At 33.3% G+C, this 25,221-nt stretch overlaps 1 protein-coding gene across 2 annotated transcripts in view; it reads left to right on the plus strand.

Annotated features, from left to right (window-relative positions):
- Positions 1 to 25,221, plus strand: part of SLAIN2 (SLAIN motif family member 2) — a 76,804-nt gene that overhangs the window by 20,700 nt on the left and 30,883 nt on the right. For both annotated transcript variants that reach the window (XM_041725185.1, XM_041725184.1), the window contains exons 2-6: positions 6,420 to 6,568; positions 11,086 to 11,250; positions 13,477 to 13,638; positions 16,715 to 17,074; positions 17,506 to 17,643. In XM_041725185.1, coding sequence (XP_041581119.1) covers positions 6,420 to 6,568; positions 11,086 to 11,250; positions 13,477 to 13,638; positions 16,715 to 17,074; positions 17,506 to 17,643 — 974 coding nt within the window. The remainder of the gene's footprint in view (positions 1 to 6,419; positions 6,569 to 11,085; positions 11,251 to 13,476; positions 13,639 to 16,714; positions 17,075 to 17,505; positions 17,644 to 25,221) is intronic.

Below are 25,221 nucleotides of genomic sequence, written 5' to 3' on the forward strand. Positions count from 1 at the left end.
AGAGCCTCTGCCTCAAATATGCTTTAATAAATAGAGAAGGATGATTTTGAGGTGTTAAAATCTGATTATTTTCCTTGGCCTGTAAAAATTTTACACACTAATCTAAAATTCATTCCAATAACAATTTTAATGTAACTTTTATTTTTACCTTTAAGTTAAATCTTTGCTGCTGTTAGTTTCACTAGCTTACTTTCAGCTGACTACAATATGAAAAGTGATGATTACTATGGTTACCATAAATTCAGCAAAGTAACTCCAGTTTCCCTTCCTGTCCATTATTTATTTATTTTTCCATCATTTAATTATATGTCTACTATTTATCAGAAAATCAGGAGAGACACATTCCAAATTCTAAATAATTTGGGAGGATAGAACTGGTAGTGAGAGGGAGGTTATTACCACTCCCTACATTTGTACATTCCTATATTACTGAAAGGCATTGTTACTTTTTAAAAAGTAATAAACTTATATCCTTAGCTGTTTTTATCACCAATCATATTATATAGGCATGTGTGACATATGGGCCAAAATACGATTTATTACTGTCAGTTTCATAGTACTCTTGTTTACATTTTTACTAGTTCTCTCAGTCTTTATATATATAAATTATATTTAATGGTGTTCAATTCTTCTGTAATGGTCCTTCTAAGAGAAAAAGTATCTTGAGGGCTGGTTTATTTCTAACAGATTTTTAAAACAACTTTATTGAGATAATTTACATACTATAAAATTTGCCTGTTTAAAGTGTACTGTGGGGTGGCTGGGTGGCTCAAAGGGTTAAAGATCTGCCTTCAGCTCAGATTATCATGCCAGGGTCCTTGGATGAGTCTTGCCTTGGGCTCCCTTTCCCTCTGCCTGCCACTCTGCCTGCTTGTGTTTGTACAATCTTGCTCAAGCTCTGTCAAAAAAAAATATATATATATTAAAAAAAATAGAAATAAAATGTACTATGGTTTTTAGTATTCATTGATTTTTAGTATATTCACAGAATAGTACAATTATCACCATACTCTTGTTTCAGAATATTTTCAACATCTCCCAAAGAAACCATGTACCCATTAATAGTCACTTCCTATTTCTCTTCTCCCTGCCCCTCTCCCATCCCTAGGCAAACACTAATCTATTTCTTTGTCTCATAGATTGGCCTATTCCAGACATTCCATATAAATGATATCATATAGTATGTATGTGGTCTTTTGTGGCTGGCTTCTTTTACTTAGTATATACTATGTTTTTGAGGTTCATCCATATTTTAGCATTTTTATTCCCTAATACATTTTTAAATGTCTCTTTTCAGCTTATAAATACCAACTTAAAAACTTCAAAAGGACAGAAGTGAACAAAGTTGTAAAGTAGGTAATTTTGTAATTAGAATGAATATTAGAGGAATTTCGTTTTTGATAGGGCATGTTTAAATGACTGCAAAGATGCTCTTCTGAGAGATGTTGAAGAAAGATTTCCCTGATGAAGTGACATTTAAGCTGAGATGCAGTGAAAAGTAGGGATGGGCGGACTGAGGTTGGGCAGAGAAGGATGAGATAAGCAAAAAGTAGAATTGAGCTTATTTCAGGCAAAAGAACGACATGCACATGTGACCTAGAAGCAAAAGTGTTGGGCTTTCCAGGAATAGAAATTAGTACCATATGGCTGTTATTAAGATTTGGGTGGTGGAGGAGGATGAGAATTGTAGCTTAAAAAAAAAAAAAGTACCACAACAGATCACTGCTCATGCCTCAGGGGCTGTGGGGGCCATTTTTTGCGGAGGACTCAATCATAAGAGCAAAAGGAATGTGGCACAGAATTTTAGTGCAGGAGTATTAAGATACTCAGATTCATATTTTAGAAAAACAGTTAGGTTTTCTTGTATAGAAGAGATCAAAAAGAAGTAAGACCAGAGATTTTCAGGGTTTTTGTTTTGTTTTGTTTTGTTTTAAGGATTTCTCTTTTTCAAAATTGTTCTGGCCATACTTTGCCCTTTACATTTTCATATAACTTTTAGAATTAGGTTGCCATATCTATAAAAATGCCTGCTGAGATTTTTTTTTTTTTAAGGTTTGTGTTCAGTTTTGTAGATCAGTTTGAAAAAATTGACATCTTGACAGTATTGAGTCTTCAGGTCTCCATTTAAGTCTTCTTTATTTTATCTCAGCAATGTTTGCTTTCAATGCACAACTCTTGTACTTCATTTATTATAACATATTTGAATTGTTCATTGATAAGGTATAGAAATACAATTGATTTTTTGCCTATTCATCTTACATCAACCTTACTAAACACATTTATCCTAGTTGGATGTTGTGGTTTCTGTAGATTCCTATAGAGGTGTTACTAAATACAGGACCATATCACCTACAAAATAAAGACTATTTGACTTCTTTCTTTTCAGTATATCTTTCTTTTTCTTGACTTATATTTGCTACACACTCCAGGATGGCTTTGTTTAGAAATGATGAGTTTGCATCCTTGACTTTGTTCCAGTCCTAGAATAACTCAGCCTATTCACCATTAGATCTATTTTTCTGAGTTGTGTAGAATTGGTATTATTTTTTTCCTTAGTGTTGATAACACTAATAAGTGAATCTGGGCATGGGTTTTTTTCTTTGCAAGATTTGTAATTACTAGTTCCAATTTCTTTTTGTAAACCTCTTTGGATTCTTTTTCTCTTTGTGAGTCCCATTTGGTAACATATCTTTCTATAGAAATTTGCATATCCAAGTTACCTGTTTGCATAAAATTGTTCATAGTATTCCTTTATTATCCTGATCATAGCAGTGTTCATTCTTTATTTCTAATTTTGGTTATTAGTGTTTTCTAACTTTTCTTTGGTAAATGTAAAGATTTACCATTTTTAGAACTTCACAATGCAACACCTTTGGGGTATTTTCCCCCCTCTATTTTTCTATTTCACTGATTTTTGCTAATATTTGTATTTTCTTTCCTTCTGACTGCCTTGAATTTCATTTGTTCTTATTTTTTTACATTTTTTATGTTGATTTGAGATCTCTTTTTCCTAATGTTTAAAATTATAAATTTTCCTCTCCTGTCTTCATTACATAGTATTTGTATATTTTTGTTTTTATTCAGTTCAAGATATTTCCTAACTTCCCTTGTGATATAATCTTTGACCTGTGGTTATTTATAAGTGTTGTTTAATTTCCAAATATTTGGGATTTACTAAATTTCTTTGTTGATTACTAATTTAATTGCATTGTAGCCAGAAAACAAATTTTGAAGAATTTCAAGTATTTTAAATTCAGAAAAACTTTTTCATGATTGAATTGGTCTGACCTGAAAAATGTTCCATGTGCACTTAAAAAAGAACTTGTATTCTATTATTGATGGGTGGAGTGCCCCTTAATTGTCAGTAAAGTAAAAGTGATTGATAATGTTCAAGATTTCTGTATCCTTACTGATTTCTCCAGGTAGCTCTTTTTTCAGTTAGCAAAGGGGAGCTATTGAAAACTCCAAATAAAATTTCTCAATTGTCTCTTCTTTTATTCTACTACTTTTATTAAGTATCTTTATATTTGATTGTTATACCTTCCTGCTGTTTTTTTTTTTTATGTTTCTCTTTGTTACTAGTAATATTTCTTAAACTCCAGCTCTCTTATGGTTACTATTCGCATGGTATATATTCTCATCTTTTAGTTCAACTTACTTGTGACTTTGAATCTAAGATATTTCTTCTATAGATAACATATAATTGGGTCTTTTTTTTTTAATCCAGTCTGACCATCTTTGTTTTTTGAGTAGATTATTTATGTCTGTTCACATTTAATGTAATTAATCATGTCTGCCATTTTACTTTTTGTTTTCAATTTGATTCAAGTATATTCTGTTTCCCTGCTTTAACATTTTTTGGCATAATGAGTGATTTCTAGTTGCATCCTGGACATTCTGTGTGTTATATTGTGAGACTCATAAACATGTTTCTTCTTTTTTAGACGACAGTGTTGTTTAGATGTAGTGAATGGGATAGATGTTGAGCTCCCTGCCAGGTCATGCTGGCATCATGTCAGTAAAAGTGGAGCCCTGGCTCACACTCCCTTCTTCCAGATAGATGGGGTGTAAAGTAAGCTCTATACTGGGCTCTACTGACATGTAGAGGACTGGGAAAGGGAAATGAGGTGCTCATTTCCCCTTGCCTCCTACATTGTTGATGCTGGTTAGGGCTGGAGGCCTTATGACTTAATTTTAGCAGAATTAGGGTAATGAAGTTATAGGTTTTGAATTTTCTTGGCAAGTAAAAGCTTGACTAATCTCAACATGTTGTAAATTGCATTAGCCATCGATACCCTAGCAGTGTCCATCAGAACTAAGTCTCTCTTAATTAAACCAAATATTATTATTCAAAACCTTCAAAAGTGCCAGAATGAGAAAAATGCTTTTAGCAGGCAAAAGTTATTTTGAAGTCTATGTGTTTGTAATAAACAGAAATAATATGTATAGTTACTGAAATGTTTTTTATTTGGGATTTTCTTTAAAATTCAGGGACTAAAACACCTTGGTCTTGATAAAAGAGAATCCAGTTACAAGTTAGAACCCAGTTTATGTGTTTTCTGGTAGGCTTAGAAGTACGTCAAAGATTCCTTGACTGAAGAATAATTTTGTGCCAATACCGTTTGGGCCACAACCCTCCGTTTTTAGATTTCAGACACTAAAATAAGAGGAGAGAGTGATAGGAGATAGTTGGCATACTCAGGGTTAATTGAATCAGTCTTCCTCTTTTCATCACTCTAGGAATGTACAGGTTGCTACATTAACTTTTATCTGTTAGTGGAGGAAAGGGGCAGTCTCTATTGCCAGTTAGGGAAGTAAATATAGGAACAGTGGGTGAAAAGGTAGTTTGTGCATGTAGTATTAGCAAGACTTGGTGACAGATTATTGAAGGTAGGAAATAAAACAAGGAATCCAAAATTGCTCTTAAGCTTTTAGCTTTTATAACTGAAAGAATTATGATGCCATTGACAAAAATAGGAAAGCTACCATTCATGGGGTATAGGAGAAATGATGATACTTCATCATCTGTGATTTATTTTGAATTATTGTTTTATTCACTTAGTTTATAGTAGATTCTGTCTTTTTAAAGATTCTAAAAGCACCTTAAAATTTTCTATCATTTCTAGAGAAATGATTATTTACTCTATTAGTCTTAATTATCTTGATCAGAGCTAAATAGTTGATGTGAGTGACACACCTAAGGGGAGATGAGAAAAGGGATAGAAAATGTATATAGTGTCACTAGAAAGTTCATCAAGTCTGGTGCAGATATATTTAAATATTTACATCAGAAGATGCTTCATTTTATTGCCCTAATTTGATTAATGTAAAATGTGAAATTGCTAACTCCTGATCTTATTGAGATATTTAACTATGTGGGTAAATCAAAGTATACTTTTGTTTACTTCATTAATTCCACTTAAAGTATCTTTTTTTTTTTTAATTTTTATTTATTTATGATAGTCACACAGAGGGGGGGCGGGGGCAGAGACACAGGCAGAGAGAGAAGCAGGCTCCATGCACCGGGAGCCCGACGTGGGATTCGATCCCGGTCTCCAGGATCACGTGCTGGGCCAAAGGCAGGCGCTAAACCGCTGCGCCACCCAGGGATCCCCCACTTAAAGTATCTTAATTTGAAAACCACTCTGGTTAAAATTCAAGTAACTTCACATTTTTCATATGGCATCATACTTGAAATAAATCACTATCAATTGACATAATCTAGATCAATCTGAGGAAAAAACTATGAAGTAGAAAATTTAAGTGTTTACCTCCCCTGTCTTCTCACTTTTTTAAAAAAAAAAACCTTCCACAGGAGCTTATAAAATACTGTCCTATTCTTTCCCAAGACTGAAGTGAATTTTATAGATGGAGTCATACTGTTACCAAGGATTTAAAGTATTACTTTTCTCTGATGTATTATGGTTTAAGAAGAGGGCTACAGAGTGGGTACTGCTTAACTAAAAGGAATGAATTACTAATGGTATGTTTTTGTGTGGTTTGAGGTAGGAAGAGAACTGGGAAGTGGAAAACTATCTCTTCATTCTGCCTCCTAGATAATATTTAATAATATGGTTGTATTAGGGAGTTGGTCCAATACTACTGAAAACAGAAAAAACTATTGTAAAGACACGTTTGTCCATAGTTTTTGTAATGAGGGTAACAGAAAAATAAGATATTTTAGGATTGGACAGTCGGTTTCATTTGGGTTTATTTAATATTTGAAATTTGGGTTAACTTTGCTTGTTTTAGTATCATTTTCTTTTTATGTATAAAGTAAAATATGGATGATTTTAAAGATACTCCTTGGCACCCTACAGTGCTGCCCCTCCCAATTTAAATCTGTCCGAAAGGATCTCTCCTATAACCTTGTGCTTAATAATGAATGTTACTCTTTTTTTGTTTTTGTTTTCTTCTAGGCTGTATTCATCACCAAAGAAAAAACTAACACCAATGCAGAAATCAGTCAGTCCATTAGTTTGGTGCAGGCAAGTTTTGGATTACCCAAGTCCTGATGTTGAATGTGCTAAAAAGTCTCTTATCCACAAACTTGATCAAACTATGTCAGGTATGTCTGTAATTTTACTTGTAAATTCATCTCTTTTCTTTAATCAAAAGCAGGTAAATGATGAGCAGGTATGTTTTTAGGAAGGCACTTCTTTGGTTGGTAGTGTTTTTTGAGTCTCATTGTGCAAGCATGTCATGTACATAACCCTGTGCTGTTACTTAATAGCTTTTTCCTCCCAATCTTTTCATTTTTATTTTTCTTCATCCTAAAGAATAATATCCATGGGGGCACCTGGGTGGCTCAGTCAGTTACGGCCTACCTTCAGCTCAGGTCATGGTCCCGGGGTCCTGGGATTAAGCCCTGAGACAGGCTCCTTACTCAGCTGAAAGTCTGCTGCTCCCTCTGACCCTCTCCCCTGCTTGTGCATGCACGCTCTCTCACTCTCTCTCTCTCAAATGAATAAATAAAAAATCTTAAGAAAGTAATATCCATGAAATAATGGGTTTTATAAAGTAGGTTTTCTTCTACCAATACAAGCTAAAACAAGTAACTATGAAAATATAGGCTTGGTATCATCTAAAATCATCTCACCACCTTTGGGAAATTCTGATGTGATTGGAAGGTACAGGCCGAAAACCTAAGAGACCTCATTCTCATTCTAGCACTTTGTTACCGAGTGACTCTTAGCATTATTTAACTTCTGTGAGCTCAATTTTCTCATAAGAATGATGAACCTTGTAAGGTTATTTTAAGGAGTAGATAATAATGTTTATAAAAGAGCCTAATAAGTTTCTCTGGCTCATAGTAGGTGTTTAGTAAATGTATTCATTTTCCTTCCCTGTTCATATATTACTGTTTTTTGTTTTTAGCTTGGCATTTTAGTTCAGATTGCTTTTATGCTCTTTTGTTTAATAGCATTCACAAAGCTGACAAAATGTGTCTGTCACTATGGTATTTAATATAGCATGCCAGTGTGGATAGAAATTAGGAAAAGTATTATTGACTCCTTCTTGGAATTTCTTTCAATCTCTTCAGAATGTTACTATTTTTTTGGAATACTTATATAGTGAGGAATTGATGTTACTAATCTTAAATAGGTTTTCTGTTTGTTTTGTTGGTTTTGTTTTGTCTTGTGTCTACTTGTGTCTACTTGACAGCCATGTACTTAAAAATTGCTTATTTTGCTTATTAAAACACATGTTCTCTGTGTTATTATTTAGACCTTTAGAACACAGTGTGTTCTCTATGTGTCATTATTTAGACCTTTATTAAAAATATCTTTAGGAATAATTTTCCAGTACTCTATCTCATCTTAGAAATAATTTAAGTATATTTTACAGTTAGGAATTTTCATCATTCAGTACTATATATTCATAACCTACTATATGCTAGTTATTGTTCCCTCTGAGGATATTGCAATGAATAAAATAGACCAGAGCTTATATACTAATGGGGTGGCAGACAATAGATAAATAAACATACAAAAAAAAACATATTTCAGGAGGCACATGAATGGCTCAGTGGTTAAGCATCTGCCTTTGGCTCAGGTTGTAATCCTGGGGTCCTAGGATCAAGTCCTGCATCATGCTTCCTTCAGGCAGCTTGCTTCTCCCTTTGCCTATGTCTCTGCCTCTCTGTGTGTGTGTCTCTCATGAATAAATAAAATATTTTTTAAAAACCGTATTTCAGGAAAATATGAATGATTGAAGGGGAAAGGTGAAAGAGGAAATAAGGTATTCGAGGTAGAGAAGACAGCATGTTTAAAGGCTCTGTGGGAGCATGGGAATGGCCCACACATGAACACCTGGAACAGGCCAGAGTGGTGGCTGGAGAAAACTAAGGAAGGGAGAGATGTGAGATATGACCAGAAAGATAGGTAGGAGCCAGACTTTGCAAGGCCTTATAGGTTATGTTAAAGGTTTTAGACTTTATTCTAAAAACAATGGAGGGGATCTCTGGGTGGCGCAGCGGTTTGGCGCCTGCCTTTGGCCCGGGGCGTGATCCTGGAGACCCGGGACCAAATCCCACGTCGGGCTCCTGGTGCATGGAGCCTGCTTCTCCCTCTGCCTGTGTCTCTGCCTCTCTCTCTCTCTCTCTCTGTGTGACTATCATAAATAAATAAAAAAGTAAAATAAAAAAAATAAAAGCAATGGAAAGATATTGGAGGGTTTTATTCAGGGGTGTGGTGTATATGGTCAGGAAGACATGACCAGGTTTACATTTTGGTTAAGGTCCTGCTTAGCTGTACTATGGAGCTATGGAGGGTAAATTGGAGAAAGCCAAAAGTGAATGAACCTAGGGTGCTTTTGTGGGGAGTTGGTAATGACAGCCAGGCAGCGTGTGTTGATGGTAGTGAAGATGAAAAGATGTAGTAGGAAAAATGAATTGAGGAAATGAGGGAGAAGTATCAACAATGATCTAGTTTTTCTAGTTTTTTCAGGAAGTATCAACAATGATCTAGTTTTCATTGCTTTGCCAATGGTCAGAAATATTGAATAAGCTAGGGATTTTAGAATAGAAGAAAGAAATACTATTTTAAGTATTGATTTTTCTTGTATATAATTACACTCAATATCTTCTACTTTTTATTGTTTCTGTAATTTTGCATGTTGCATGAATGTTATTAATTATTTTGAGGTAAGAAATTCAGGAAGAGAATTCAGTGTTAGTGGGAAAATCATGAATTCAAATTTGGAAATTTTGGCCCTGAGGTATATTTGCCATAGGGGAGACATTAAATGGGCATATTTACCCATAGGGGAGACATTAAATGGGCAGCACACATGAGACCGAAGCCAGGTAAACTTAGGACTGGAGATATAAATAATAGGCTGTTTTTGGAATAGAGATAATTGATGTCAGGGGTGTGAATGAGATTTCTTAGGAGAAGGAGTATGACACAGGATCAGAAGATAAAAGGGCTGAGGACCTCAAATGCTATTGATTAAACAAGTAACCAAGGAGAACAGAATAAGCTTAAAAGGAGATTAAAGAGTAAAGGGAAAGAAATTAGCACCCTAATTTGTGCTCAGGTTGGTATTGCTGAGATTATGCTACATATTAAATGTGTTTAAGTGTGACATACTGTCTCATGGTGAATATAGACAAAACCATAGTGTCCAACTTACTACACCATCCAACTCAACAGAAAACGTTTCCTCCTCTAAAGCACTGCTTTGCCTAGTAGGCAAACCAGAAACTTTAGTCATCTTTTTTTTTCCTTTAGCAATCCTTTTAGTTTTTAATACCCATTTTTTTTAATATTGTCACCTCTGTTGCCTAGTTCAGTCTCACCTATTTAACATAAAAATGTCCATCAGTTTTCTTCCTAAACTGATTGCATCATATTTCTCTTGCTCAAAATTCACTGATGGTGAATAAAATTCATTTTCCTGAGCATTGTTTCCAGGACTTCCATGAACCTAGCCCAGCCGTGTTTTCCTATTTCCTATGTGCTTGACCTTTCTGTGTTACTCAGTCTTATTCCCTGAACACATTGTGTATTGTCAAGGCACTGCTTTTGTTCCTGTTATAAACACAGGTGAAAGTCCACACTTGCCTCATTTTCAGTGGTCTGTCAGATTGCTGGTCATCCTCTCAAGATTGCTCCAGCACCTCATTCCAAAAGGCCTTACCTAGTTTCTCTGTTATAATGAATTACTTCTATCTCAAAAGTTCCACAGCCCTTTGCACCTTTATGATTGTACTCATTTCACTTTGTCCCGAAATCATTGTTTGTTTGTTTTTTCTGCCTGCACTAGTTGGTTGTAAGCCTTCTGAAAAATAGTGCCATGTCACATTTGTGTAAATGTTCTACATTTTGCTTTGCCAATGGTCAGAAATATTGAATAAGCTAGGGATTTTAGAAGAAAGAAATACTATTTTAAGTATTGATTTTTCTTGTATATAATTACACTCAATATCTTCTACTTTTTATTGTTTCTGTAATTTTGCATGTATAGTATACTTTTTTTTTTTTTTCCTTTTTTGGCAGAAGTATTCTCTTTGGGTCAGAAAACTAGGGTAAAGGGGAAACTTTTTATTTTTAAAAAGAGAATTCTCACATGTTTGACGTTAACCTGGACTAAGTAGTCAGTATTGCTTGAGTTTTTCAAAAAATCCAAATTTTGGAAAGACTGTTTTAAATCTTATTATTTCATAGAGGGTTTTCCCCCCTTTTTCTTTGCAATACATGTTTGTTACTGAAAAATGAGAAAACACAAATATACTTTTTTCATTCATTTTATTTTTTAAGGCTATTCAGGGTTGATACAGTTGGAAGAAACTTTCTAACAAGACAGGAGTAAATTAATGGCTCATAATTTGTTGAGATGATATCCTTGTGATACTATTTTTGTTTTTTGTGGTGGCTGCTGTTTTGTGTAGTACAATAGAAGATATTGTTGGAATTCTTAATATGATGTATTTTCTCCCACTACAATAAGGTTTCTGTATTTAAATTGAGATAGATAATGACTTAATGAATTTCCCATTAAGAAAAGTTTTTAAGTAAAATATTAACTTTAAGTAATTAAGTAATATTAAGTAAAATATTTCTCCCCTTCTCATTAACACAGCTCTCAAGAGGCAGAATTTATATAATAATCCTTTCAACTCCATGAGTTACACGAGTCCTTACAGTCCAAATGCAAGTAGCCCATACAGCAGTGGTTTCAATTCTCCATCCTCAACCCCAGTCCGACCTCCAATAGTCAAACAGCTAATACTTCCTGGAAATTCAGGTAAGGAGAAAATGATATGGAATAATTAAAAGAATTTACTGCCCTGCCTCAAAAAATAACTTAATCATCGGTTGTTTAAGTTCTTTTATTTATGAAACTTTTAAGTGGTTAGAGAAAAATATCAGTGAGGAGCATTAGGTACTATTCTAGGCACCAGGGATACAGATAAACTAGATTATGTCCATAAAGTTTTCTTTGGCATGCACTTAAGAGTTTTTAGATATTGCTTGATTAGATTAACAAGTTTGATTCTTTAAACAAGTAGATGTTTACTGAATAGTTTGATTGGGTTATAAAAACTAAAAATAAGAGCTCTTATTTTAACTCACTTTGTTAAACAATTTAAGCTTTATTTAATAAGGTTTAATATCAGACTGAAATAATAGTGTAAGACAGTATGTGAATGTGCTGAAAGAGCAAGCCTTAAATTATAGGGGAAGGATAGACTGCTGTAATTGCGGGAAAGAATGTTTGCTGTGGTTCTGTGACCTGAAAGGTTACTCTCTAGCTTACTGTTCTTCAGAAATCACTCACTAGTAACTAACTGCTGCTGTCATTGGGGCTAATTATTACAACTTCTTTAAAAATTAAGGTTATTGTTAGCCACCTCAGATTTTTGACCTGTGTTTTCTCTAGTCTAATGACTTTTTTGAGCCTGCTGTTTGCTTTATATATTTGTTACTCGCTATTATTTCACCTCTGACTGTATACTAAAAATATTTGTTGAACTTAAAGAATTTTATTTGGACACTATTTGAGCCTGGCCTTGTAGTACTTTTCTTTTCATATCTACTATGTTCTTTTTGATAATATAAACATTAACGATTTTGTTCTTCTTAATGTTCCTTTCATGTTGGAGCTGACTTTTTCAAGTTTTTATTTAAATTCTTGTTAGTTAACATATTTAAAAAATTGATTTCAAGTGTAGAATTTAGGGGTTCATCAGTTACAACACTCAGTGAAATCTGAGTTTTATGATAAAAAATTCTGAGAAACAAGCATTTCAAATACATCTGTATTAGAAATATTAGTGATAGGGCACCTGAGTGGCTCAGTCAGTTAAGCATCTGCCTTCGGCTCAGGTCATCATCCCAGGGTCCTAGGATTGAGCCTGAGTTAGGGCTCCCTGCTTGGTGAAGAGCCTGCTTCTCCCTCTCCCTTTGCCTGCCAGTCCCCCTGCTTGTGCTTTCTCTCTCTCTCTGTCATATAAACAAAATCTAGGAAAGAGAGAGAGAGAGAGAGAGAAGAAAAGAAAAAAGAAAAGAAAGAAAGAAAGAAAAAGAGATATTAGTGACAGTGCTGGAATTTTATTCTTCATTAAAAGTTGATCTGGTGAAAGCACTTCGTTACAAATAAGTTAGACTCATAGATATATATACTATATATCCTTTATTCCTCTGACCTGTCTTCTATCCCCTTTTGTTTTGAGTGATTAAATGCTTTTTTTTATCTTGTTATTTTTCCATCTTTGTGCTTCACTAAAGAACTTCAGAGGATTCTTTGGATCCTCATTACTAGTTTGACAAAAGAATTTTGTAAACATGGCATAATGTAGGAAAAATGAACCTAGTATTCTTTTTTTGTTTTGTTCCTAAATCTCTAAAGAATCTTGATTTTCCTCAAATTATAGTTTTCTTGCTTAGGAAAAGTAGATGCTTTTATTCAGGGGAAAAAAGATGATAGTGTTGGCTAATGACAATGAATTTGAGAGGAAAAAACACATCATAAATTCATCTGTTTATGAGCTTTTTTATTGGCTTTCTTATAAAAGTTCGAATCCTCTAACATGTTATTGAACACCACCTACTTGCAAGGCACTATGATAAAAATGTAATTGTTTCATAAGAAGACAGATAATTCATAGTTAAAATGAAAATATGTTTTGTTTTTATACCATGACAAATGCAGGAGTCCCTGCAGCCCTCTTTGCTCTTTTTTTTTTTTTTAAGATTTTTTTTACTTTTTTAAGTAATCTCTTCACCCAAAATGGGGCTCGAATTGTACAACCCTGAGATCAGGAGTCACACATTCCACCACTGAGCCAGCCAGGTGCCCCATCCCTCTTCATTCTTAATAAGGTCAATTTTTTATTTCAATATTTGGGAATTATATAAACAGAAACGGCAAAATATGGTGAACTAAATCAAAGATTTAGTATCAAGTTAATTAGAACAGATATTTATTCAGTTTTTGTTTCACCGAAGTTCGAATCTTTTTTTTTTTAAGGTAATTTGAAAAGTTCATCAGACAGAAATCCTCCACTCAGCCCACAATCCTCTATAGACAGTGAGTTAAGTGCTTCAGAATTAGATGAAGATTCTATTGGATCCAATTATAAGCTAAATGATGTAACCGATGTACAGATTCTAGCTCGGATGCAGGAAGAAAGTAAGTATTTTAATTGTTAAAGTTGAGGTCCAGCTGAGGTGTAATTTTGTTGGGGTTATTAAATAGGTCTTACGGTGTTGTGGAATAGTAATAGAAATGTGGAAATTTCAGAGGCTTATTCAACATACAGACTTGCTTGTTAATTAACTTATTTTCGGACTTCATTTTATAGAGAAGAGTTTGTTGGGTGAGGAGCAAAGAAAGACAGGTAATAGCTTCAATGACTGGTAACCATACCCTGCATGTCACTTGCGCAGGAACTCTCTAGAGTAGTTATTACTCTATTACTCTGTGTTTTCTTAGTATAGACCAGTGTTTCTCAACCTTTTTCCATTATTGGCCCCCCAAAGAGCCTTTTCAGACATTTTTTCCCCTTTTTTGCCTCCCACCCCCCACCATAAAACTTTGATACCACAGATAATACTCTGCATCTTTTTATGTACATGAGGACCATAAATTACTATGATAGCTAAGATTTTTTTCATACTCAGGAAACAATTTTTCCCCCTTTGGGGGCAAATGTCACCACTCTTAGAATATATGGTATAGACTACAAAAAAAAAAAAAAGAGACCTTTCTGAGAAAACTGGAATTACGATATTAAATGAGGTAAAGCATATGATATTGCTTTGCAGAGTTGTCCTTGCAACTTTTTAGGTCACAGATGCCTTTGAGAATCCAATAAAAATTATATCCCTGTCATCCCCAGAATGTACATATGCACAGAATTTTTCATACTATTTTAAGGGTTATGGATGCCCTGGCTCTCATTGTAAGTTGGTGGTGATAGTATTATTCTTGCCTATACATTTCTTTTTCATACAAATGACCATTTATTCTTATTTATATAGTTGCACTTTTCACATTTGTATATAAAATATTTGAAAAAATATTTCAGCATACAAAACGTGAGTACATAAAGATGAGGAATGAAAAGAGTAAGTGAAAATAGGCTAAGAAAATCGCAGTGTCATCCTTAGGAGATCATAAAAGGATTCTCAACCTGAAGAAACAAAAAAACTTGAACATGTAAAGTACTTTCACAAACTCTACTAAAAATGGTACATATTTTTAAAAGACTTTTAGAGAGGATGGACGTGTCTCATATATTTAATAAAGTATTATGGTTTGCCTGTACATTTGAAATACCACAAGCTTAACTGTGAAGTAAGCAGTCTCTCTGAAGTGACCCCTTTAACCTTGACAATGAAAAGATTCTTGAAGCACTCATTTCAGAGTGTTGACCATTGGCTGAGAGTGATGGAGCATAGCTATAATTTAGTTGAAATACTTTGTTTTAGGCCTTTTTATATAGATATATAGTAAGTTTTAAGTTATTTAGCTATAACATTAAGAAACTGCAGAATGTTATTCTGCAGATTCATTTTCCATTTCTACACAGCTTCTTTTAGAAAAATAGAAAGATTTGGTGCTTCCTTTATTTACCTTGAGCCCTAAAAGCTAATAATATGGTACCCTTTTCTTCTGTAATTTTGTATAACTTCTCATTGAGACTGTGGCATTGTCAGCTAGTGAGGAGCTAGTTTTTATCAGGGATGTGAAAGAACAAAGAATGCTTCCTCACTATGACTTTGAGTTAATTCTTTCATTTCTTCTTTGAACTCTTAACTTTTTAGACCCCAGTATTTTGTTAGAAACTCAACCAGCTATTGGCTGTCACTTTCATACTATGTTTTGGTAATAAGTAAAAGACATTTTAGCCTTATTAATCTTTCTTTTAAGCCATCCACATGCACAAATATTTCTTTTTCTAGCTAATAAAAAACAGGATGCTAAAAATATGTCTGATACTCCTTGAAAATGCTAGGTTTTTTTAAGTGAATGATTTTAGTTTTAAAATACTGTTTCCTCAGAGTTGGGGGTTTTTTGTTTTGTTTTTAACAGAAATGTAGAATTACAGATTTTGGCTGTTGCCTCTTATTTTTAATATGAGAAACATACAATCCTATGGCGATTGTTGCTTCCTTAGGATCCCCCTAGTACTGGAGGGTCTGCTTTGGGATCTGTGTTTTTCTTAGCTAAAACAGTGCTCTTCTTCAGTCTGCTGTCTTTTGTTAGGTGAGTTTACTAATACCATGTTAGTTGTAATGAAACACTAACTTGTCAGTTACTAGTGAAACTTGTAACTTGACTGAAGGGCCAGAAAGGCCCCAGGAATCTGCAGTTTTATAGATACCCTGGTGTGATTCTCAGCCACTACTGTGGGTACCATATTGATAGCACTATCTGTATATGAGTGCCCATCATAATTGTTTGAATACTACTCAAATAGTAGAGATATTTTAAACTAGATTGTCCATGGTTAGCAGGACTTGCTCAAAATATTAGCTAAATTCTCTATTTTTCTTGAATAGCAATTTTTTTCTTCATTAAATATATATCAACATTTGTTTCTGTTTTAGAAGTTTTTATACTATTTGAAGGGCCTAAATTTCCTTGGGTGTTTCTGGAGGTGTCAAGATTCATAGGGGACTGCTCTGAAAATTTGTACTTGATGGCTTAGAGTTTAAGCTTGTTTTACAGAAGTCTCTTGAGTCATGAAGCAATTGAAATTCATTTATGCCCAAGTATTGAATTCCTGAGGATGGGATAGAAGTTTCCTTCATCGATAGTATCAATTCCAAGAATTCAGTATCCAGGGAGTTTATTTATCCACTGGTATATTCTTTTCTTTGGTTGGATAGTATTTATTTTCACTCAGCATTTCTTAAATGTTGATCTCAAATTTCAATTATTGTTTTTAGGAGTAGAAATATTTTTAAATTTATGAGTCTACCTCTAATATAGATTTCAAAATCAAGAAGAAAATGTTGGATTGGAAAAAAAAAATGTTAGATTGGACAAAGGTTTATAGAATTTCATTCATTTTAAAAATATAAGTATTTTAGGCATCATTATGTGGGAGAATGTGTAAGGATGATTCAAGTGGAAAGTGATTTTCCTTTACACTTTATACTGTTTGGATTTCTCAGGGATACTCTTTTGCTTTTAAATTTCAAAAATATTTAAATGTTTAAAAATATACCTAAAGAAATAACATATTCATTGTTGTCAGGTCTCCGACAAGAGTATGCAGCCACTACATCTCGGCGCAGTTCTGGTTCATCTTGCAATTCTACAAGACGGGGTACTTTTAGTGATCAGGAACTTGATGCGCAAAGTTTAGATGATGAAGATGACAATATGCATCATGCGGTATACCCTGCTGTTAACAGGTTTTCACCATCACCACGCAATTCACCTCGACCATCACCTAAGCAGTCACCCAGAAATTCACCTCGTTCACGATCTCCTGCTCGAGGAATAGAATATAGTAGAGTGTCCCCACAGCCTATGATTAGCCGCTTACAACAACCTCGCCTTTCACTTCAAGGTCATCCCACAGATTTACAGACAAGCAATGTTAAAAATGAAGGTAATTAGAATGTTTTTGGAAAAACCATTGTCCTTCATATTTCATATGAAAGTAACACAATTTTTATCAAAGTTTTATATTTCAGAAAAGTAAATCAAGAGTTTAATCAGTGTACTATTTTATTACTACTAGTGAATGAATACACAAAGAAGTGAATTTAGTTTTACTTGATTATGTTAGCGTTGCTTTGTCCTACTCATGAAGTGGTCTGTATATAGATTTTGATTTAATTTGTGGTTCTTTTTAAAGGTTCTACCCATTTATAGAACCTAGGTTGAGTTGTTTATTTTTATAAGACATGTACTTCCTGTTAACTGTACTAAAGTATGCGGAATGCTTAAATAATTTGATTTGTGAATCCCAATTAGTATTTTAACTGTTTTCATCTAAAAGAATAGTTTGATTTTTTTTTTCATTAAATTCTATTCTAGAAAAATTAAGACGCAGTCTTCCAAACCTGTCCCGAACATCTAGTACACAAGTTGACTCAGTGAAAAGTAGCAGAAGTGACTCAAATTTTCAAGTGCCAAATGGAGGAATACCTCGCATGCAACCTCAGGCTTCAGCCAGTAAGTATCTTTTATGTATCAGTTATTTAAAGGAAAATGAAAATTATAGATAGTAATTTTGTGTTGAATAGCTGTATTAAACCATATCTGTAGTGAAATGTAATGATTATTTTCTATAATCATAGCTATATTCAAATTTAAAATTTGTTTCTATAAGATACCTACTTGTATGAAACTAGTTTCACCAGAATTTTAAAATAAGCAAAGTCTACCTGTTTTAAAAAAATAATTTTATATATAATATGTGTGTGTATGTATATTCCTTAAAAACCTACATGTTAAAAATGATAAGATTTTTGTGGGAAATAGTCCTGGAACAGACAGCTTAAAACCCAGTCAGCTTTATTACTAGAACATTAATAAAAAGCAATAATGATCCTGCAAAAAATACTAGCATAATCAAAAACATGTTAAATTTCAATGAATAAAATTCTCCAGCAAATATAGAAATTCATTTTTAAAAATGTTGAAGGTTACCTGATGGAAAAGAAGGGTTGAATCTATTGAATGAAGGAGACATATGCACCATAAACAAAAATCAGAGAATCATGCAGAAATAACTTCTAAGACAAAGTAGCCAGACTGAGCCAAGATGTGATATGGGAATAGATGGATACTGTATACTTTAGTGTACAGGTGATTAAAAAAGAATTAAACACTTTCCAAAGAATGTTACTTGTTAACTCCAGTAGATACGAGCACGTAATCAAAGCAGGTTTAAACAAACTATCACAGTTATTTCTCTAATTTTAAAAGTGCTCAATATGCACCCCTGGTATCCCAGCGCTCACATCAGTGTTGTGGTCTGATTGACCCAGCTCCTTTGTCACCATTTAAAATGGTGGCTGTGATGTGTTCCTTCATTTCCTCAAAGCTATAAAGAAGTGGCACAAATACAAGGTTATTGATTGTTCATTTATGTAACTCTTTTATGGAGTAATACAACTTTGAAAACATTTATTTTTTTAATTCCCTTACACTCTTCCTTGGCTTTATTGTGTTTAGCTGACTTTGTGTATTTTGTGTTAAACTGCTGTTACTTGGTGACTCAAAAATAGGCCAGGAAAAAATACATTTGAACACAAATGATTTGAATTTTTCCTTATTTTCTATTGTATATGATATTATTTATATTACAGAAACTCACATTGTGCTGTACCATACATAGTCCTGTTTAATCCTCAGAACAATTCTATGAAGTAGGTACGATTATTAAAACATTTTGCAAATTAGGAAATAGAAGTTTTGAATAACTTACCTATGATCATACAACTTACAGGTGGCAAGTTAGGATTCACACCCCTGTTGATTGTGCTCAAGAATCCAAGTCTACCAAGAGAGATTTGTCACATCCATGATTTAGAACTAAGATTTAAAACTATCTAGAAATTAAAATGAACCCTAAAATTTAAGGCACTGTGGAAAATTGTTACCTAGAGATTTTGTGTACCTCATTTATTCAGATGGATGTGTGCAACATGTTTTTGAACCAAATCAAATTAAATTTTAAACTAGTATTCCAGGCCTTGCGAACTACTTTAAGTAACATTGCCATTATGATGCTCATATGGTATATTTCATAAATGCTTAAATGGTATAGAAAATAGGGAATCACAAAAACTTTAAAAATAAAATTACAATTTGAACTCTTACGTTATGTTGAAATGGTGAATGATAACTTCTGTGCCTCTAAGTCTGCAAATTAAGTTAATTTGGCCCTTGAGGATATTGTGTTTCTGTTTTTTTCCTCCCTTGGTATATTTGCCTGAAACAAAAAGCAATCCACGATGTTAATACAACAGGAAAGAAAATTTCATCTCATTAAGGAGAGTAAGCAATAAAAATCATGCATATTATAAGCTATACTTTTATAGCCTATGCCCAGAAAATCCAAAACATCATTTGTATTTGTACTTTTATGCTTAGTTTGAATTGTTCTGAATTTTTCAAAACTTTACATGATTATATCTTCAGACAGCTTACCTGCTCTTTGTTAAAGGTAGCTAAATCCATATTCTCTTTACTTTATTCAATAAATTGTCAGCACCAACTTTTTACTCAGGTTTGTTCCCTTATGCTGCCATGTCTGTTCTTAATTTGAACGATTCTAGCACCTCAAAGCTATATGGAAATTAAAAAAAAAAATCTTCACAAAAATAGAAGAAAATAGAAAAGGTTGAGAACCTAGATTAAAAATGTTAGTAGAAAAATATATTGACTGTATCTTAAACTTTGTGATAACTACTTGCCTTCTCTAATGGTAGCATTACCATTGTATTTACTTGCTGATTCCCTAGAATTTTTTTCTGTGGAGAAACTATTTTATCTTTTTCCCCAGAAATTGATAAATAAGGAAAATATATAGGGAAAAATAATGAGATTCTAATCACTAATTTACTTTAAATAGAAAATATGTATGCAGTTACATAGTGTATTTCAGTATTTGAACAGTGTTTAAGTAAAAGAGAAAGTAAGGTACCATATTTTTTTTTCAGTTACATATATTTGTTTATTTTATATTTATAGCTATAATGAAGCTGATTTACAATTAAAATGCCGCAGACACTTATTTTAGTGTAAAATCACACTAGTCACAAAAATATTTTTGGAAAATAGTAAACCTAGAATATTATCAAGTTTAAAACTTAGTAAAGTTATTTTATAAAAATATTTTAAAGCCTTTTGTTTAAAATTAACATTTTACTTTGTAATGTATTATGTTTTACTTAAAATTTTACATTTATCTTTGATCCATAGAAATGTATTTATGTAAGTGTTCTTTTAATTACTATGAGTGTGTGTGTGTATTATATATTGTTTTCATAGTAGCCTTTTTACTTTAATATAGAATTATTTCTAAATATTATAATAGCAAGTCTTATTTTATCCGTGAATTGGTATTTTTTGTTTTTTGTATAAACCGGTTAGTATAATAGATGTTGCATTTTTGTTTTCCTTTAAGTTTTTATTTTTCCAGCCCTTAAGTGGTAAAGCTTTGGTTCTTACCTGCTGGTCTGCATGAACCTAACTTTGCAAGGTTGCTGTTATTTCCACCTATGGGACCACTTCTTTTGCCTTGTACTATGCCAATCACTGTTTTTATATGCTTATTTGCTATGGCTGCATTATTGTGGATGCTGATATTCAAGTATAAATATTATGAGAGTTCTAATATATTTTCATTTTTATAACTACTACCAATTTCTTTTATATTTGAAATGTGAGTAACTTAAAAAGTTTAAGAAAACCAGAGCATTGCAGAGGTCATGGATATATGTCATTTTCTCAGTTTCTCCATTTAAAGGAAGGAATGCTTGTCAGGAACAGTTTTTCAAAAGACTAATGCCTTGCTTTCTAAGACTACTAGAGTAGAGGTTCAGTGGGAACTTTAGTTTTTAGAAAGATACAGGAATTACTGGTTCAGAAATACAGGGAAAAAAACCCAAGACAACTGCTGATTTAAAAAAATTAGTACTCAAACTCTAGTTAGTATTTTTAATTGTTTACTTTCACATATATTATCTCATTTGAACCTCACAACAATCCAGTTCTTATAGAGAAGCAGAGATCCATATGTATTATATGTGCAATGGCATATAACTAGAAAAGTGCAAAACCAAACCAAATTACTCCCTGCTTCCCACCCCTCTTTGAGTCCCCTGATTCCCTCCCAATAATTATTTGGATTACATCATGCTGACCTAACTACAAATGAGTAGGCATCTTGGAAAATATTCCTGGATGACTCTGTTGGAGCATTATTGAACTATAAATACTTGTGATTTGTGAACTACCACAAAAGAGTAATGCAGTGTAATATTTATCCACGTACTTACATTTAGTCAAATGGAAGAATATTTTTTGCTTAGGATACAGAGTATTCCTCCAGAAAAAAGATATATGGTCAGTTTTCTACTCTGGACTACTCTGGACTCCCTCACTGAAGAGGGAGTAGCCAAGGCATGACCAGACTGCCCTGGGGCCCATGAGGAAGGAATTCTCATGCAGATTTCACTTGGAACCAAACATTAAAAGATTACACTTGAATTTTACAGAATTATGAGATATAAATTCAAAAGAAATAAATCATGATAAGTCTGTGTAATGGGCTAATCTAAGAACGAATGTAATATTTGTAAAATTTCTTTTTAAGAACAAGCAGTCTATGGTGGGTCGATTATCTAATTATAAAGAGATTTTATAAATGTAGTTTTTCTGGTACTTCTGTAAATTCTGAGTGAATACATCTGAGATGGATACCCAGAATATATATTTTTTAGAAGTGTCTCACTTAATTCTGGAGTATATTCAAGTTTTAGAACCACTAGATTAGATCTCTACTATGGAGGATCTTGAATGCTTAGTTCAGATCTCTGGATTTTATCCAGTGATCACTCACTAGTGTCCTTAATTATTCAGCAGATATTATTGGGTATATGCTATGTTCTAGGCAATGGGATTATAAATATAAATGAGACAGCACGTGCCCTTCAATAGCAGGGAATGATTGGTAGGAACTTCTGTGGGAACAGAAGAGAAACATTAAACTCAGCAGTGTAAAGAGGTTTTCAGGAAAGAATGAAGATATCCCTCTGCTGGCTCAGGAGGAGCTCATGAGACCACATGAAGAAAAGACAGACAGGTTTACCTAACAGTGGAATTGGTAATGAAGTCTTAAGAGTAGCACCCCGATTGTAGTGGTTTTGTATGACTAGAGTATAGGGTGCAGCAGAAGGTTAGTGGGTACAGTGATGGAGGATGAGAGAGATACATAGGGCACAGATTGGGAGTTTTCTTAATATATTAAGGAATTTGAATTTTATCCTATAAGTGTAGAGAGCCATGGTAGACTTAGTCAAGGTTACTTCTTAGGAAATCCATTCTGGTAACAATATGAAGAATGGGTTAAAGTTGAAGACTAGAAACCATTTAAAAGTCTATTGTATAGTCATGGAAGAAATGAATATCTGAACAAAGGCACTGGTGCAAGAGGTGATGGATATGGATGAATTCTTTTAAATGAAGTAAAAGATACGTGACTTGGTAACACTGAGAAGATGGGAAGTGGAGAGGAGGAGAGGACTGAAGGGTGACTCTGAGAATTTATAGGCAATAAAAGTTTCAGAACAAAATGTCATTGTAGGGTTAGGGGGAACAGGGGACATTTTACCTGGCAGTGATTAATGTTCTTTTATAGTGGCTTATGCTTGCTTAATATTTGGTATCTGGAGATTATTTTTAACATCTCCCCAGATGACAAAATTATATTCAATAGTAATGAAATAGAATGAATTCTAATAATAATGGCTGGAGAAATGAAAAATATTCTTTTGTTGAACTTTATTTTGTAACTGTCAGTAAAAAATAATTACAGTACAAAAAAGATAGGTTAGTATTTTTAAATCATTTTTATTTTAAAAAGGAAAATGTTTTTTACATATTAGTCTGTCATAGTAATGAATAGTACAGCTTTAGTTTCTAGCAATTTGTCAATAATTCTTCAGAATTGATTTTGTATATTGAAGCTCAAGACAAGGTATAGCCAGATTTATCAATTTCTCTTCAGTCATATTGACTGTAGAGTAGTCTTCAGTTTTTAAATTGAGGAAGTTTTTATTCCCCACAAAGCAACTGCTGTACAAAGGGAAATAATCAACATAATAAGTTTGGCAGAAATTCATAAAATTCCATTTTACAGTAAATTTCAGAAATTGCCATCTTGTCCATATCTCAGTTCCTTTGGGAATCAAATCTATTTTTAAATGTCTTCAGAGTTGAAAATGTTTAATCATGTTTGACAGAATTGAAGTGACTCACATTCTGTTTCATTGACTTTATAATCACTGTAACATCACTGTTTATTTTTAAGCTGTGTTAATATAGGAATATATTTACAGGGTATTGTACCACAGGACTATATTATTGTCGCACATACTGTGCTAAGTGAGCTAGATTTCACATCTCTACGGACTTACTCTGGAAAGAAACACGTAGCTGAACCCACCCATGTTAGGGGAGACCATATAATTGGGAATTCTCTTTATTATTTTTCATGTGAAATGCAATTTACATTAAAAGATAAGTATTAACATTTGTTCATTTAAATCTTACATGTATGCTATGAAAAGGCAACAGTATCTGCAGCAGTTGTTTATAACTTAGGCCAACGAACTATTTTCTTCAGGGAGGAACATTTTATCACCAACATTGATTATTAATCCTGGAACATTGATGATGATTTTTAAAAAAGACCAAGCTGGTTTTTTATTCTGAATTCCTTACAGACTGATCACTCACTCACTGTCTGCACTGCAGTGGGGAGGGGGACAGCACTTCTACTCCTCCTCCCTTGATGTATATGAAAAGTGGAAGGATTGGATGTAGGGAAACCCAAAAGGACACTGTTCTAATCCAAAAATATGGTGATGCAGATCTGGATTAGGTATTTAGGAGACAATAGGAATGTAAAGCAACTGCAGGGATGACAAAATAGAATTAAAGTAAGAAAACTTTGAGCTAAAATGACTTGGGAAATGGTGGTATATGTTTAACAAAAATACAGAGGCTTTTGGAATTGGTTTGTGGAGGAAGACGTTGACCTAAATAATGGTAGCATGAGAGAATAATATTTTTATTGTACCATCTTTACTTTTCATGATAGGGTCTTGCTAATTTGGAATTATGTAAATATTAGAGAAACCAGGGAAACCATGAGTATCTTTAAACAGCTAACACACTGAATTCTTATTAGTGTACTTTGGAGACTTTCAGTTTACTACACTTTATCATTTAAAAAATGATTTTTGTTTTTAGAAGACTGATCAGATTAAGAGAATTCAGATAAAAATTTAGTTTTCTTATTTGGGTAATACACAACTATGTGGTATCTTATGAAAATCACTCATTTCATCAGGTTTATCAGATATGTTGTATCAGACAAATTTAGAGTATATTGCCTGATTCTTTTTGCAGTCTCATTCTTCAGAGTACCATTGCATAGTTTTCACTTGTTATAGATACTATTATTGTGACCCATGAAACTTGAGGGAGAAAGTCCATTAGCATAGCTATTAATATAAGAAGGACCTTTCCAAAACAGATTATAGGTGATATTTGATGTTAAGCCCTCACTAAAAAAAATGGTTAATAGGTACTGTGGATTGCCAGCGTACATACAGATGGTTACTTTTTACCCTCATTTATTCTATTCCAATCATACTCCACTTCCTGTTCTTCAGATAAACTAGATAATCTTCAGATAAACTCTTACCTCAAGTCCTCCACCATTGCTTTTCCTTTTGTCTGTAGTGCTTTCCCCAGATATCTGTATGATGTACTTCCTTTCTTCCTTCAGATCTTTGCACAAATATCATCCCAGGGAAGTCTCCTGATCACTCTATTTATAATTGCAACTTAAATCTCCCATTTCCTCTCTCCCTTCCCTACTTGGTTTTTTCCATAGCAGCTATGACTTTCTGACTATTTGACTTTATTTCCCCTTTCCTTTCAGAATGTTCCATGAAAGTAGGAATTTTGTCAATCTGGTTGGCTACAGAATGAATCCTTTGTACCTAAAAC

Source organism: Vulpes lagopus, chromosome 12 (assembly GCF_018345385.1).
Source record: "Vulpes lagopus strain Blue_001 chromosome 12, ASM1834538v1, whole genome shotgun sequence".
NCBI classification, from domain to species: Eukaryota; Metazoa; Chordata; class Mammalia; order Carnivora; family Canidae; genus Vulpes; species Vulpes lagopus.